The 16,235-nt window shown below is 37.1% G+C and overlaps 1 protein-coding gene across 1 annotated transcript; it reads right to left on the bottom strand.

Moving 5' to 3' along the window:
• Positions 1-7,826: 7,826 nt before the first annotated feature.
• asah1b (N-acylsphingosine amidohydrolase (acid ceramidase) 1b) lies at positions 7,827-15,146 on the bottom strand. The gene is given in 15 exon segments (XM_055009599.1): positions 7,827-8,456; positions 8,553-8,609; positions 8,781-8,904; positions 9,184-9,315; positions 11,203-11,284; positions 11,385-11,439; positions 11,553-11,585; positions 11,587-11,698; positions 11,782-11,826; positions 11,903-11,981; positions 12,068-12,146; positions 12,256-12,342; positions 12,420-12,510; positions 14,795-14,841; positions 14,995-15,146. Coding segments are annotated over 15 exon segments (1,182 nt in total). The 5' UTR covers positions 15,064-15,146; the 3' UTR covers positions 7,827-8,366.
• Between the last annotated feature and the right edge of the window lie 1,089 nt (positions 15,147-16,235).

Below are 16,235 nucleotides of genomic sequence, written 5' to 3' on the forward strand. Positions count from 1 at the left end.
CACCTGAGCAGCTCAGTGTCTTCCTGCTTTATTTAGCTGCAGACAAACATTTCCTCTGCTTCCTTCACCACTGAACTGGGTTTGGCTTCATTGCTTTAGTTTGTTCTTTAGGCATTGGCTTGCAGCTTCCAGCAGTAAAATCATCTTTAATGTGTTTCTTGGTGTGTTTTAGGGCTTTGTACTGGATAGTTGTCTTGGTAAATGTGGTTCTTTAGCCACAGTTAGCACATGGTGCTAATGTGTGCAGTGATTAGTGGATTTGGTGCAGCTGAGTTGTGTCTTTATCTTGGCTGTAGTGAGTCTTTAGAGGTTTTTGGTCAGACACATTCTGTATTCCTGTTTGTGAACCAACGTTGGTTGTCCAGAAGGTAAGAGTTCCTGTCCTGATTCTCTGTTCTCAGAGGTTCTCTGGTAGGCTGCAGGAGACTTTAGTGTTTAGGTTGTGCTAGTTTGGTTTTTGTATGGTTTCATTTGGATGACTATCTTGAGGCTCCTCCATGTGGTTTAGTGAGGTTTTCTGGAACAGTTCTATAAAGCAACCTGCAGCAGAAGAGACTTTGAGAGTTTTTAGGAAGTTCTGGAGACCAGACTTTAGAGCAGCAGAAACATTTGTCAGCAGTTTGAGCAGGAGAAGGTGAGCTTCAGAGTAGAAATGAGACAGAAACCTTCTTGACCCATGTGGTGAGGTCCTGTACCAAGAGTTTGAGCAGGTTGTGAAGAGTCTGTAGTTCTTTGGTCTGAAAGCACAAGAAGAGTCGACTCATTAAAGGAGAAAACAGGAGATATTGTTGGTTCTTCTGTCATTCTGCAGTTTCCTTAGACTGAATATCAAGTTTATATTTTAAATGATTTCCCATGTGAGCCCAAGAAGACTTCAATAAACTCCCTCCATCCCCTGGACACAACAGATTTTATTACCATGTTAAATTTTTTAAAATGTTTTTGAGTTTTAATCATAGTTTTAGCATAGTTTTTTCTCTTTGCTTGTTTAGTTTTGTCATCTGTGTAAAAGGTGCTAAACAAATAAAGTTGAATTGATAAACTGAATAACTGACTAACTCATGATTGTGACAACAGAAGTATTTTCATTGTGATTTAAGGGTTTATTTCATTTTTAAGGTTGGGGTTAAAATCTTGACAGAAAAAAAAGATTAAAGAAATAAACTACATAACAAAAAGCAATAAAATCAAAGGGGAAAAAATTAATACAATAAAACTTTTAAAATTTTTTATTATTAAGAAGATTTAAGAAATTTAAGATGTAATTTTCTAATTAAACATTTAATTTTTTAATTAAATGTTTTGTCTTTTTAAAGGTTTAATAATCTAATTAAATGTTTTGCATTTTTTAAAATGTTTAATATTCTTCTTGTTTAATTGTATTTTTTAAATGTTTAATTGTGGAAAATATTTTATCTGTAATTTTTAATATTTGTATTTTAAAAATTTTGTTTAATTTCATCATGACATGTATTGTATCTTGTTGAATTATCTAATTCAATATTTTGTCTGTTTAATAGAGTTAACATTAAATACAATTAAATTATATTAGACAAAATATTGAATTAGATAATTCAACAAGATACAATACATGTAATTATGAAATTAAACAAAATTTTTAAAATACAAATATAAATTACAGATAAAATATTTTCCATAATTAAACATTTAAAAAATACAATTAAACAAGAAGAATATTAAACATTTTTAAAAATGAAAAACATTTAATTAGATTATTAAACCTTTAAAAAGACAAAACATTTAATTAAAAAATTAAATGTTTAATTAGAAAATTACATCTTAAAGACAATAAAACTTCAAATAGGAATTAAACAGAAAATACAATGAAGAAAAAAAAATTCAGACAAGCCGATAAAACATTTGGAAAAACAATTAAACATTAAAAAGACAAAACATTTGGAAATCAAATCAGACATTAGAAAAGAATAAAAGGTGAGAAAAGAGCAAAACTGAACATTTAAGAAGAATCAAACTAAAGACAAAACATTTGAAAAGACACCAGTTAGACTTTAGAAGATCAAATTAAACAGAAGAGACAATAAAACGATCAAAAAGGGCAAAAACAAATAAAACAGATAAAGCATTTTCTAGTCTGAAATGAAAACATCAAGTTGTTGCTTCAAACATTTCCTCTTTCTATGTTCTTGGTTTGATTGCAGACAGATTTACTAAGAACTCATTTCAGAAAACTGCTTTCCAGATAAAGTCTACTAGTAGTTGAAGGCATTGATCAAACTAATGTTACCTTCTGATCTCCACAAACTTTACTGTTCAGTGAAGAGAATCAAAGTTTGTTGAGGATTTCTAAAAAACCCACAGGTGAAGGTCTGAGAAGAACTCAGATGGATGGTCAAAATGTGAAATCAAGACTCATGGTCACAAGTTTTAAGGCTTCTGTTAACCAGAAAGTTCAAACTAACAGAGAATTACTGAGAAACTTTTAAAGTTTCAGTCCTCATACTGTCTAAAGGTTCAAACTAACAGAGAACTACTCAAGAATTTTTAAGATTTCAGTCCTCAGACTGTCTGAACGTTCAAACTAACAGAGAAGTACTCAGGAACTTAGAAGATATCAGTCCTTGGACTGTCTGAAAGTTAAATCTAACAGAGATCTACTGTGGGACTTTGAAAATTTCAGCCCTCAGACTGTGTGAAAGCTCAGGTCCTGAGGACTCGGGAGGTGTGGAGGCTTTGGAAAGTCTTGGAACTGAGGGTTCAACCCTCCAGCACAAAGGCTGAAGTCCAGCCTCCTGAGAAAAACGGTCGAGTCGAGACTCAAGTTAAAAAAAACTCGAAAATGGCAGAAAAATTAGATGATAAATGCGCAAAAAAAAGAAGAATTAGTATCTGAGCGTATAGCTCAGGGGGATAAGAAGAAGACTACCAAGCGGAAGGTCGCAGGTTCAAGACCCACCACTGGCCTTTTTCTTTGTTTGTCTTTGTCAGAATTTTGATAAAGTTTAAGAAGGGTCTGGTCTTGAACCAGCGACCTGCAGCTCCATAGGCAAATCCTTAACTCACTGAGCTACAGATCAGATAAAAAGAAATAAATTCGTCGTCCCTTTGGCATCGTAGTTTCTGAAGTCACCACATGGGTGGAGCCAAGGCGGAGTCTGGGTGGAGTCAGGGTGGAGAGTAGGCGGGGAGGTGGGTGGCGGCCTCCCCCCTCTACTCCCCCACCACCCACCACACCTTCCCCCGCCCGACGAGTTCTTCGAGTCTCCACGAGTTCTTCGAGTCTCCACGGGTTTTCCCGAGTTTCTGGAGTTTCCACGAGGTCGGAGGCAGAACAAGTTGTCATGAAGAGGTGTTGAAGTCGGTCAGGATGGACTGACTTTTTACAGCGACTAGAAGGAAGACCACTAGAAGAGCAGGTCTTTAACCACCATCCATAAAATCCATGGAGTCGCTCCAGAGAAATGAAGGGAGGTCAACTTTTATCAACCTCCATCCAGATGTTCAACTTGATATCTTTAGTTTGGCATTTTTAGCATCAGAAACCTTTAGTATCACACGTTATCATTTATTAGGACTTTAATGGAATCCACCAGATTTAGTTTTTGTTGACAAACTTTATTCTTGTCGTCATGGGACTGCAGTATTTAAAACTGTTCCTTCTATTTGACCTCATGTTTATTAGTTTTAGTGGAGAAAGTTATTTTAATTGTCGATTAGTCTCTTGAAAACCAAATAATAAATTGGATTAGTCAAGAGGTTTAAATTTCTTACTTTGTCATATTTTAAATATGACAAAAAATATAAAAATAAAGCATCTTGAGACAATTTGACCTGTACCTGGCGTTATATAAATGAAATTGAATTCAAATTGTATGTATCTTGTAATGTTGGAGTAATTCAGCCATATATGTTGGAAAACACATATTCTTTGTCCATTAATCTGTTGATTGTTTTCTCCAGTAATTCATTTCTTGTTTTGGTTTATAAAATGTCAAACCCAAACATATTCAGTTTACTGTCATAAAAACCAAAAGGATTTACATTCATGATGCAGGAATCAAGCGGTTTTTCACTTTTTATCTTAGTTTAGTCAGAAAGATAGTTGATAATGTGTGAATTGTTGCAGCTTGTGAGCCGTAGAAGGTTTTAATCTTTGGGGCCGAGTGTCAAAAAACATTTAGAAACCAACATCAACAAAACACTCAAAGATTTGAACATCATTTGCATGACAATGTCAAATTAAAGGACATTTATTTCCAACGTAAATGTGTGATATTCATCCTCTGGAGCTTTCTCTTCACATCATCTTCCACCTGGACTGGTTTGGTCGGGAGCGTGTGCAACAAACATTTGAAAAACTGCACTTTAACATCAATGAATGACACTGAAGTTTAATCTCTACATAAATGAGACCGAGTCTGGATATGCTGCTCTGTCATTAACTCCTAAGTTTAGGGAAAGTTCAAACAAAAGAGTTCAGATAAGACTTGAGAATGAGCTTATTTTGAACAAACATCTCAGACTTTCTGAGCTTCAGCACCTACAGCAAGATATTTTAACAACAAGCAACTCAAGAGATCCAGACGTTGGAGAGAGTTAGCTTTAGCTGAGCCGAAGAACATGTGGGACGCTAACCTAGCAAACATTTCAGACTTTTCTCTGTGAATTCTGAGAAATAATTTCCTATTTAATGACAGAGCTACACATCTTAACTCAGTCTCATTAAAACACAATCTAATTCAGTGTCATCCATCCATATTAAAATGCAGTTACCCAAAATGTTTGTTGCATGAGCTCCAACAAAACCTGTCCAGGTAGAAGGCCACTTTGACAAACAGGAAGTGGAAGATTCCAAGCAGATTTATAGAAGGGGTAACCAGACTGTACTAAGTGTGGTCGAGTATAGAGGGGTGTTTTGTGGGTTTTTAAGGCTGATAATGATTATTAGTGAGACATTTGGAGTAGATATTCATTTGCAGTAAATGAAAGTATTTAAAATCTTGGAGTTAAACTTACAAGAACACAAACTCTAACAGAAAACTTTGTTGATACGTTTTTGTTTTGTTTACAGATGTTAGGTTAAAGGAGTTTTATTTGTGACGTATAACCAATCAAATCACTCCAGAAGACAGAGCGACCACAGGTAGATAAAGGTTCAGAGCCAAAGTAGCGCCATTTTTTAATTTATTTATTACCGTAAATCAGTAAAAAATAAAATACTGATAATCAGTAAATCAGTCAGCCTACAATTACTACAATTCTACAATTTATGTCTCTTTCCTTTGACTTGTTATTTGTACAATATACGATGTATATGATGGCATTTTTTCATACCAAAGGCTATACTATGATGTTTTCTAAGAGACATACGATGCTATTCTGTTTGTTCTGGCCCTGCACTCCTCCTCTGTTGTTTTCTGGATTGTACTCAGCTGCATGCCTTCGTCCACCAGGCCTCCGTTGACTCGTCCCGCCTGCCGTCTCTGGAGCTGAAGCTGGATTGGAACAGACCAAAGTACAGTCAAATCACGATGCCAGCTGCCTCTCAAAAGGCTCCTTCATCTGGTGGAACTTCTTCTGAGGGGAAGCTGAGCTGGCCCGGCAGAACTTTGGAGATGTGTTCCAGTGCTTGGTGGCTGTGTAGGGAGATAGAGAGGGACCTTTGAATTGTTCAGAAAGGAAAACAGGGAACCCATTGGTAGTTTTAGTTTAGGGTGCTACTGCGGTGTGTTTTTGGGCTTGAAGAGGTGAACAGGAAGAGGTTTTTTTTCGTATTGATTATCTTTTACTTTGTTCCTGGTTGGAATGCCCATCAATGTCAACATGAAGTTCACTTTTAGTTCTGTTGATTTATTTTTGTTTTACTAACACCCATTTGTTTTTAACCCCCTCACATGTTGTGTTGTTGTAAACTTACTCTTTCAAATAAATTCTCGTCTAACCCTCTGGAAACCAGCGTTTGGACTGTTTTTGTGTTGCTCCTCACCTACTGACAGCTGTGGACTAAAGGCTATACTCTGACGTTTTTAGAGCAACATGCTATACTATGATGTTTGTTGGGCAACACGCTATACTATAGGCTTTTTTAATTGACATATTACTGTGACGCTTTTTTTGTTTTAGTTTTTTTTTGTTTTTTTTTAGCAACATATAAGAATTCGAACAGTTTTAAAAGTTACTATACTTTTACTTGTGCAATGAAATTATTATTCTATGGCATTTTTTAGATGACATATTATACTCTGATGTTTTCTTGAATTACATACTATTTTGACAATATACTGCACTGCGACATTTTTTGAACCACATATCATACACGGCAATTTTAGGCAACATCCTATCATTTTGCGCTTTTTGAACCACATAATAATCTATGTTTTGTTTTTTTTTCTTGCCAACATGCTGTACTATGAACTACAGGCCATACTATGTTATTCTTGAGTAAAGTATACTATACTTTGACGTTTTCTGAACTACATCCTATACTATGGCGTTATACACAGAGTGCTTTGGTTACATGTTGATTTATAATCTAGATTTTTTCTGTTTTGTTTTTTGACGGGATTACCACAGACCTGACCGTGAACACCGTCGACACCCACCTGAGGGAGACGCTGTCTAAGATCTCAAGGCTGCTTGGTCGTGGTCTTTCTGGCACGTACTCTTCCAAGATGAGCCGGGAAGTTTAACACTGATGGAATGACACCAGGTCTAAGCCGACAAACTTCCAATTCCTCCTCAACCCATAGTCTCTGGGAAACCTACATGGAGTAAGAAAAGTAGACAGAGAAGTAATTAAGTCTGTACACAACATATTAAAAAGAAATCATGCTAATAAATTAAGTACAAAGACAAAAACGCGTTAGTGTTTTGCTAGTGGCTAACTAGTTAGCTCTCATAGACTGGAAGCTCTCCACAAGATTTCATAATGAAAAAAGAGCCAAAAACTGTTCTTACCTATGAAAAGTCATTCCAAGTTTCCTTGTCTCAATCGTACGACGTAGTGTGTAACTGTATGCAGCACAGTGAGCCGGCATACTTGTTGTTTCCGTTTTCACTCCGTCTACATCAACGGAATGCACTGAAACTTTGCTCCCACTAGCTTAGCCTCACCGTAGCACGTAGCTCAAAGGGGCGTGTCCTATCTACTCATTCATATCTATAAGAACAACGATGGCTGCACATAAGGACGCCTGACCTTGATTAGCTGCGTAAATACCATTATATACAGTCTATGGTAAATACGTATGTGAATCGCATCATTGGCTGCAGCAGCCAGTCACCGTCACTCACTGACTCACATTGAAAAATAGCACAGAATAATTGTTACGTGTTTATTTTATTTACAATTTAGGTTGGATTTTTTTTTTGTGCGCAGCCCAGATTTTCTGTGCGCGGAGACCGTGTCAGCAGTGCGCAATTGCGCACGCACGCAGCTAGGAGGGAACAGTGAACGTGACATAGTTGCTATGTCGCCTTACTAATGGTTTACTTTTCCAGTGTTATTATCTAAAATTCAACAATACAGCTAAATAAATATTTCTACTGCTGAGAGTAGATTTGAAACAATCAGTCAGTTGACAGGAAAGAGATTTTTTCGGTTATTAGTTTGTCATTTTTGCTCATAATATGACCCAATCATCACTTAGCTCTTTGTCCTGTATGAGAGTAGACTGAATTAATTCCTGTGACATTTTATTGACCAAACAATAAATCAGTTAATTGGGAAAATATCAGTTTAATCACCCATAAAAACAGTCATTACTTGCAGCTCTGCTTGGGATACTCTAAGTTCAAAATGCAGCTCTCTTCAACGGTAAAAGTTAGATTAGAAAAGCACGTAAACATCCACTTTAAGATCCTTTTATTAGCCAGAATTCAAAAGTGAAAAAGGAACTTGTCTCCAATGATGCACATTGGTCATTATCAGTGTGTGAAATGGTCATTACCCGTAAATAAACTGTTATCAGACCACACTTCCGCAGCGTTTCAGTGAATTGGATTTGAGAAACATTACATTTAATAAAACAACATTTTGCATTAATTGAATTATATACACATTAGCATTTATCTTAGGGGTCCCTGTGGGGATATCCACTGAAATATTACAAGTATAATAACAGAGGGAAAACTTTTGGAGGTTTACACTTACTTTTGTCCCTATTTCCCCCTTAACAGAAAAAAAGTAGGATTTAGTATTATCAAAGTGTTACTAAATTATCTACAGAACAAAGCATAAATGTCTAAATGACTCTCACCCACTGTTAAAAACATCGGTTCAGGTGATGAGTCGCTGTGCAAACACTTAAAGCTTTAGAGTTTTAATAACAAGGTGAGCTTTTCTCTATACAGACGAGACTTTCAATCAGGATTGAGCGTTTGAAGGATCACCAGGGCATGCACGGGTCTGGACAGTCCCGAATATACGACTCCAGTTTGCCTTCAGATACTTGCATGAGTGTTGTGTAAGTGGTCAACTGAAAAGACACAGTGGAAAAAACAGAATATATATATTTACACAGAATCTAATTAACTTTTAATTTATAAATGAAGACTGTCAGGAAAATGCTCACCTTATTTAACACTGGTTTGGTTGAGAGCACATCATACATAGTCTTCAGCGAGATGTTCTAAAAGAAGAAATGACAGACCAAAGGTGTTTTAACACTTTGATGAAACAGGAATGTAATTTGTCAGACTTGGAACTGAAACTTTAAAGTCACATGAGTGTCGTGACTAAGCTGTACTCAGAGAGGAATTAGTTGAGATTGAACAGGAAGGGGAGAGTCGTCAGCACTCACCGTCTGTGTGGTCTGGTTCATACACTTCATGGCAGGAGTCCTGCGATCGTCCAGGAACAGAGGCTCCTTCCAGTGGTCGTAGTTTGTCTCCAGGACGTACCAGCGGCCCAGCTTCACATCGATCCTGATGTACAATAAGGAAATAAAATCTCAGTACGTGACATGCAGCTGAACTGAGTAACTGCTCTGTGAAACAGATAAATCAGGTGATCTGAAACCAAAGCCGTCATCACTTCCTAGTTGAGGAAGTGTTTCACAAGACAAACATGAGGAAAGCAGTGACAGTCACTTTTCACCAACTTCTTTACATACTAGTGAATTGTGACGGTGCACAGAATCTCAAACATGTAAAAATTCTCCATATTGTCACATAAATGTTCAGAAAGTGAGCTCCAGTACTCACTCCAAGACATCAATACTGAGCAGCCTGGACCGGGTGATGATGCAGCCCTGCCCTGTGCGGTTTCCTCCGAGGATGAAGTAAGCCGGAGCGAGCATCTTGGTCTCAGCCAGCCGATGTTTGGCTTCCTCATAGCTGGTGGGAATGGAGTGTTTTGACAGAAAGGTTGTCACATGACAGAGAGACGCAGCATTCAGTTTTTATGAACCGCAAGTCTAGAAGAAGCTCTCAGAAAACCCAGTCAACTCTCTTTTCTTTTAAAACAAACCTGGAAACTTCCAGTCTGGTCTTGATTTGAACTGTAGTTTCTAACCTTCCACCTTAAACTGCTTGATTCAGTTTCATCATCTATTTTATTTTATTCCTTCAACATTCAGTTTAGGATTTTTCCTAAATTCTTTGTGTTTCTTTGAATATGTTTTTATGGCTCATGTCAAGCATCTGCATTTCTGTGTTGTACAAACACACTTGCCTCATCTTGAAATTGATCACAGCATTTTACTTTTCGTTGCACTAAACCAGGGGTGTCAAACATGCGGCCCGCGGGCCAAAACCAGCTCGGCAAAGGGTCCAATGCGGCCTGTCGGATGACTTTGAAAGTGTGAAAATTACAGAGAAGACATTAACTTCAAAATTGTAAATTTGTACAAATATAAATTTATAATAATTTCTAGATCCTGACAAGTCGTTTTGTCCATGAAGTAAAATACTAAATTGCTCATTGTTCTTTTGTAATTGTGTCATTTTTGTAATATTTTGTCATGTTTTTGTCATTTTGCGTTTTCTTTTTGTCTCACTTGTTTTGTCTTATTTTTTTCATTTTGTGTTCGCTTTATTCATTGTTGTGTCGTTTTGTTTCTGTTTTGTTATTTTTTTTTCTCTATTTGTGTAATTTTGTCTTTGTCCATTTTTTTGTCACTTGGCAACATTTTTATCAATTTTTTGTCTCTTTTTTTGTTTTGTTTCATGTTGTTTGTCTCATTTTTGTCATTTTGTGTCTCATTTTTGTAATATTTTGTCTTTTTTTGTTGTTTTGATCATAAAGTAAAATACTCTATCATTCAGTTCCAGACACCTGTGACTGAAAGTTTTGTGCCTTTTGTGGATGAACTGCGATCTGTAAGTTGTAATGTGTAAATGTTAAACTGAGGCATAATGTTGTTGAAATTGAATTTATTTTTCTTCAAGAAATTTCAGGTTGCTCATAATATTTTGTAAAAAGATAGTTCATCAAATGTGAATATTTTCAGAATCTACTTTTTGGCACTAAAACAAAGGAAAGACTTGGAGTTGTTGTTATTTATAGGTTGTTATGCTGTGATTTTACTGGTCCGACCCACTTCAGATCAAATTGGGCTGAATGTGGCCCCTGAACTAAAATGAGTTTGACACTCCTGCACTAAAGGTACACCCTGGAGATTTCACTGTAATAAAAAAATTGGTGTTTCTCAGAAAATTGCTTCGTCTTAAGCCTCAAGACACAACAAACACTAAATGCAGTTTGTACCTAATTAAAAAAAAAATATATAAAACATTTGCAGCTTCTTTTCTAAATCTACCTTTATCTACTTTTGTCTTTGTTTATATGGTTATATTGCGACATTGTATAGCACATTTACTGCCACCAGACATATTTCTACATTGCTGTCCTCGACAAAAGAATAATAATTCCATTTCCACTTCTTGAGTCTGAGAAGAGGTGTAAAAGGGCTCAGGACTGTCACACTGTCAAATCTGCAGACTTTTCTGAGGGACTTTACCATCATCTATCCATGATTTTCTGCCCCGACACAAACAGACAGACAGTGACAGTATCTGGCTGCTTGCTATGGTGGTTATTTATGAGAGATTTTAAGAGTTGTTTGAGTTTCAGTCAAACATCCACATAGATTCAAAGTCTTTTGTGGCTTTCCAGACATTTGGTAGCTTAATAAAATGTGGAGGCATGAGCGTGGACATTGTGATCGGGTTATTATATTACTGCTACTGATCAGTGTAACTTTTAATATCAAAGAAAAATACCTGTTTGCGTTTTCTAGCACAGAGCGTGTGAGAAAGCTCATCCACATCCCATCTCTTTGTCCAAGGATCCACTCCAGGATTCCTGCAATTAAAGAATTGACATGATGAGAAGGACTCACAAAACATGTCTAAAATATCTAGATTTTATGTCTAAAAGCTGAGAAAAACTCTTAATAACTCACCAATGTATCCTCCGTCGAGGCTGAAGCGTTCGTTCATGGTCAGAGAGAAAATGTGCTGGAAGAGAAAGTAGATAAATGTGTCTGACATCTCAACCAGCAGGAAATACACACAGCTCAAAGAATGTTTTATGCTAACGGCATCTTTATTAATGCTCTAAACTGACTTACAGGCTTGATGCCAGTCAGCATGCCCACATATCCAGGCAAAGTTTGTCGACTTGAAGACCGTCTGGTTGTTCCTCTTGAAGTCGAGGTTCACCACTAGCGGCTTCAGTTTCTCACTGATGGACCATGACTTGTTTTTCACGTCCCAGCTGTGAAGAGACGCGAGTTCTTTTACCAATTGGAGCTGAGATTAAACTTTAAAACATTAACGCTCACAGACTGATGTTCTTACCCCAAAAATAAGCCAAAATCCAAATTTCTGCCATGAAGAGGTTACCTGTAAGAGCACAAATCACAGTTTAACACCTTTTGAATCGTTTCGCTGATTCTAAACAAAACTGTATTGTGTTAACTCACCCTTGTCGTCTTCTGCAACGACTGACGTGCACACAGTGAACACCTCATAGAAGATGTTAAACAAGACGACTTCACCTGGGTTAGAGAAATGAAGACACAATTAGCAAAGGTCAAAGGGGCTCTTTTGTTTGCTAACTACATTTGTTTGTATTGTGCTTTACCAAGATGAATCCCTGAAACGTCTGCAATTCCTTTGATTTCATCATTGAACGGGCTCGGAAGTGTTTCCACCATTAAAGGCTGAAGAAGATTAGAAAAAAAAAAACATAGTGCAGTCATAAAACCTTTGGGCAACAGGAATATATCCGTAATTTAAAGGAAAACATCGTCAGGAGAAAACGAGACTCACCAGTGTGATGTCGACCAGCTCTACCAGCCTTCCACTGGGAACAAACGCATTAGCTAAGTCTTTAATGGCCTGAATCATGTTGGCCAGCTGGAAAAGGAGGAGAGGATGAGTGGGATAAGTGGGATTCCTGAGAGATCTGGAGATATTATTCTGGGGTTTCTTACGTCAGTTTTTTTGTCGGTAATCAGAGCCGTCCATCTCTTGTTGGGTGGTAAGTCGAGGTCCACGGTGTACCAACCGACAGCTCCCCTGTACCTGATCAGAAAGAAGAAAAGATGTGAAACCTACTCAAATGTGCTGCCGTAAATAATGACTTTCTATTCACTATTTCAGCGTTCTGTATTTGGATTTCTAATGCAGCAACTGTTCTGTATTACTTTGAAACTGTGACATTATTGGATAAATCTACATAAAGCTATGCTGCCTTAAAGTGCTGTTGGAAATGTAAAGAATGAACAGTGGGAAAAAGAAAAGCTAATGTAGAAAGGAGAGACAGTCACCACTCTAAACAAACCCTTACCTCGTGTGTTCTCAAGATCCTGTACACTCTTGTCCTAAGGATCAAAAATGACCCGCCTTCACTGAGCCTCTAAAATAAAGCAGCTTAACTGAATTTTCAACCCAAAATCTATTTTACATGAAGAAACAACCTGTCATACATCACACACTGAATGTCTGGGTTTTCCCTCTTCAGAGGGTAAAAAGACTGTATTTAATCAGTGGACACCACTTGTTTTTATCGCATCTTACATATTATAACTGTTTTCTTTACTAAAGTAGAGATTTATTATCACCATTATTGCTGCTAAAGGTACTAAATAGATGTAAATATTATTTGTTTAGCAAGAGATAGTACTCGTACAGTCTAAGAAAGCACCCGAAATGTGTAGAAAGTAGCTTTAAATGCATTTTTTGAAGGGAAACGAGTGCACATGAAAGTTGAAGTTTTTCTGAGATCTGTCAGTAGTGCACATAACTCAATTTGTCATGGTGTGTGTGTGTCTTTCTGGTTTTAGAGATCTGTGTGATGTGGGTGTGTTTTAGTCCACTGTGACTCTGATTTTAACTGCTGGGTCAAAAGTGACCCGTAGACAATCTTTGTACAGTGCTGATGTACAGATTTGACTGTTTCACTTTTTCTAATGTTGGAGTCACTTTAGAATCGAATTTCAAGTTGAAGAAAGGTCATTTTGGGTGGTTTTCTCTGCTATTAAACATAGTGGCCAGGCCATTTTTGACCCAAAGACAACGCGAGGGTTAACCAAAAGCGTGAAACTAAGGCAAGGCATAATTTAATACCAGACTGTGCTGCTGTTTGCGTCCCATAAACTGAAACCTTTGACTCAAAAGTCTGTATTTGTGTTCTAGTTAAAGATTTGTGTCATAATGTTGTGGAACTGCATGACTACAATAGAAACAGCTCAATCTAATGAATTGCTTAATACAACATTAGGCATTAGTTACCCCCACTACAGTCAACACTCCTGTCTTTTGTTTTTTTTTTTTTGCTGAATAATTTCAGAATGGAGGATAAAAAAAACTGAAATAACTTATATGAAATGATCACATCTAGTCGAACTGGTTTAAAGAGTGTTCTTCCAATTTAGTTGAACTTGCAACAGACAGGATATTGAAAAATGAGCTTCAGCTGCATTTTCTAGTTACACTCCCCATTTGAGACCAGGGCTGAACAGTTTTTAAAAATATTATCAAAACATGCTATTATTACTAAAACATTGTGGTGCTACAGGGATGCCCTGGCCTTTAAATTACATTCTCCTGATGTAATCATATTTGGTACAGACTGCAGCAAATATCACAGAATATTTTTTAATGACTTTTTCCAGGTGAAAAGGTAGAAATTACCACTGAAGTTGCTAATGATATTGCAATCGCAACACCTCAACATGATTTTTAAAAATATTTTGCATGTCGTTCGGCCCAACTTGGTACAGATCCAAACCTTTCAAAGTCGACTGAGTTTGAAATGGAGGGTCACCGGTACATATCTGTTGTCCTAATGCAGCAGTTGTCCCAATAACTCTTTGGTATATTCATTTATAATGAATTTAGAGGTGGTTGGGTTGACGTAGTTGTTAACTGGACTGATATAAAAACAGAAAGAGCAACTTAACTTCACACATGATTGACTGAAAACCACTCAGGAGTCACAGAACTGCTGTTGCATAGTAACTTGAACATATCAGTAAACTAATCCTAAAGGTAGAAACTGATCGATTATCATGTTAATTATTCAATACAACTTCATGAATCATAGTGAAATGCTGATATTCTCATCTTTGCTGTGCAGCTAAAGCACTGGTAAAACATCGTGCAGTTTCTAAAAAAAACACAGTTACGTTGTCCAACCAAACACAAAAGTTACTAACTGCATTTTGTGCATTTGGATGATAGAATTTACGAGCAGCAGCTGAAGGCAGCAGAGCGCAGTAACCAAACCCATGTGTGACTCAGCTGAACAGTTTGTGTAACTGTCAGTTGTCATAATGTTTATTTATTTCTTACTAATGCTACTTACGTTGGACCTTTTGGTGGATACATTTCCGTCCGACAATCTTCTGTATACTGCAAGCGAACAAAAGTTAAAGCATAAATAACCAAGTTAAAGAACTCTGTGTGACTTCAGGGTGAAACCATCATGCAATTGAATAACAAGCTCAAGTTTCGACTACACGACGTGTTAAAACCGCACAAACACGAAACAGAAATGTGTCTCACCGGCGGTATAAACTGTGAAGATGTGGCGGAGAATAAAGCCGCCAAAATTAGAAAAACACAACGACCCATTTTCGCTGGAAGACAGTCCGGCCGCTTTCCGTCCGGTTTGTTGTTAAGTTTAATGCGGAAGCTGCTACTGTTTATCTCGTGACGGCGAGCTCACTTTATTGCAAGAGGGAGGGAAACAAGAAGTTCTCAAAAATGTATTACACTTTTTAAGCACGAATAAAAACGGAAATAAATCACACTCACGCGAGTCTTAAAATTCCATAAAAACAAACCACCAAATTTAATTTGTTTGGCGTAGCAGCGAGAGACTCACTAAATAATTACCAAAGTGGCACAAAACACCCCTCGCTTTCCGGCTGGTGGTGCTTTCCACGCGGAAGTGAGAATGAACGACAAGAGCGCTCATGTGGTTGATGGTTTATTTCCTCATGTGACACCTGCTGTTTCTGTTTAAATAGTGGCTAAATATGGTTGATAAGCGACGTTTTGCTGCACTGAGTATCTTTACATTTGGTTTAATATCAGTAAAACAGCACCACACACACTTTGTGGCCACAGCATGGAGAGATTATGAAACAAGGAGGGGAAAAAAAAACGGAGAAAGCCCTCCATCCCTCCTACAGATATTCACACTGAAAGAGACACAGAATCATACAGCTGTGCTATTTATAGTCATTTTGTGTGGAGTTCTCTGTGTACCTTGCATATGTTTTGCATCCATTTGTGTCTCTTCTTGGGGCCTATTTCCATAAAGTGAGTTTGCAAGGCCAGGCTTATTTTCAGTCATTTTGGTCGCATCAAACAAATTCAACACAGTTTAAGCTCAGTGACTCATACTGGGAAAATGGGTCAGGCCAGACTAACCCTGTGTTGTTGCTTAACAGAGCTCCTGTAACACCGACTTAGTGGGAGAGCCTGAATTTTACCACTTACTCTCTGGTGTGCTGTCATATTATCTGACTTTATTAACAATTATCAGTCCAAAAACTGAAGGTTACAAGAAATAAGCACAAACAAATAGCTACACAAAATGATATACATACATAAACTGCACAATAATAAATGTTAAATGATCTGGTATATAATATCAAATGTTTAGGCTTATGCTACAAAAAATAAGTCTCAATCTAAATTAGCTAATATAATGATAATAGCCACAACATAGCTAACACGCCGGCAGCAAAAATTTATGCTACACTGACCAAAAATGTTCTAAATTCATAATCCTCTAT

This window comes from Amphiprion ocellaris, chromosome 4 (assembly GCF_022539595.1).
Source record: "Amphiprion ocellaris isolate individual 3 ecotype Okinawa chromosome 4, ASM2253959v1, whole genome shotgun sequence".
Taxonomy (NCBI): Eukaryota; Metazoa; Chordata; class Actinopteri; family Pomacentridae; genus Amphiprion; species Amphiprion ocellaris.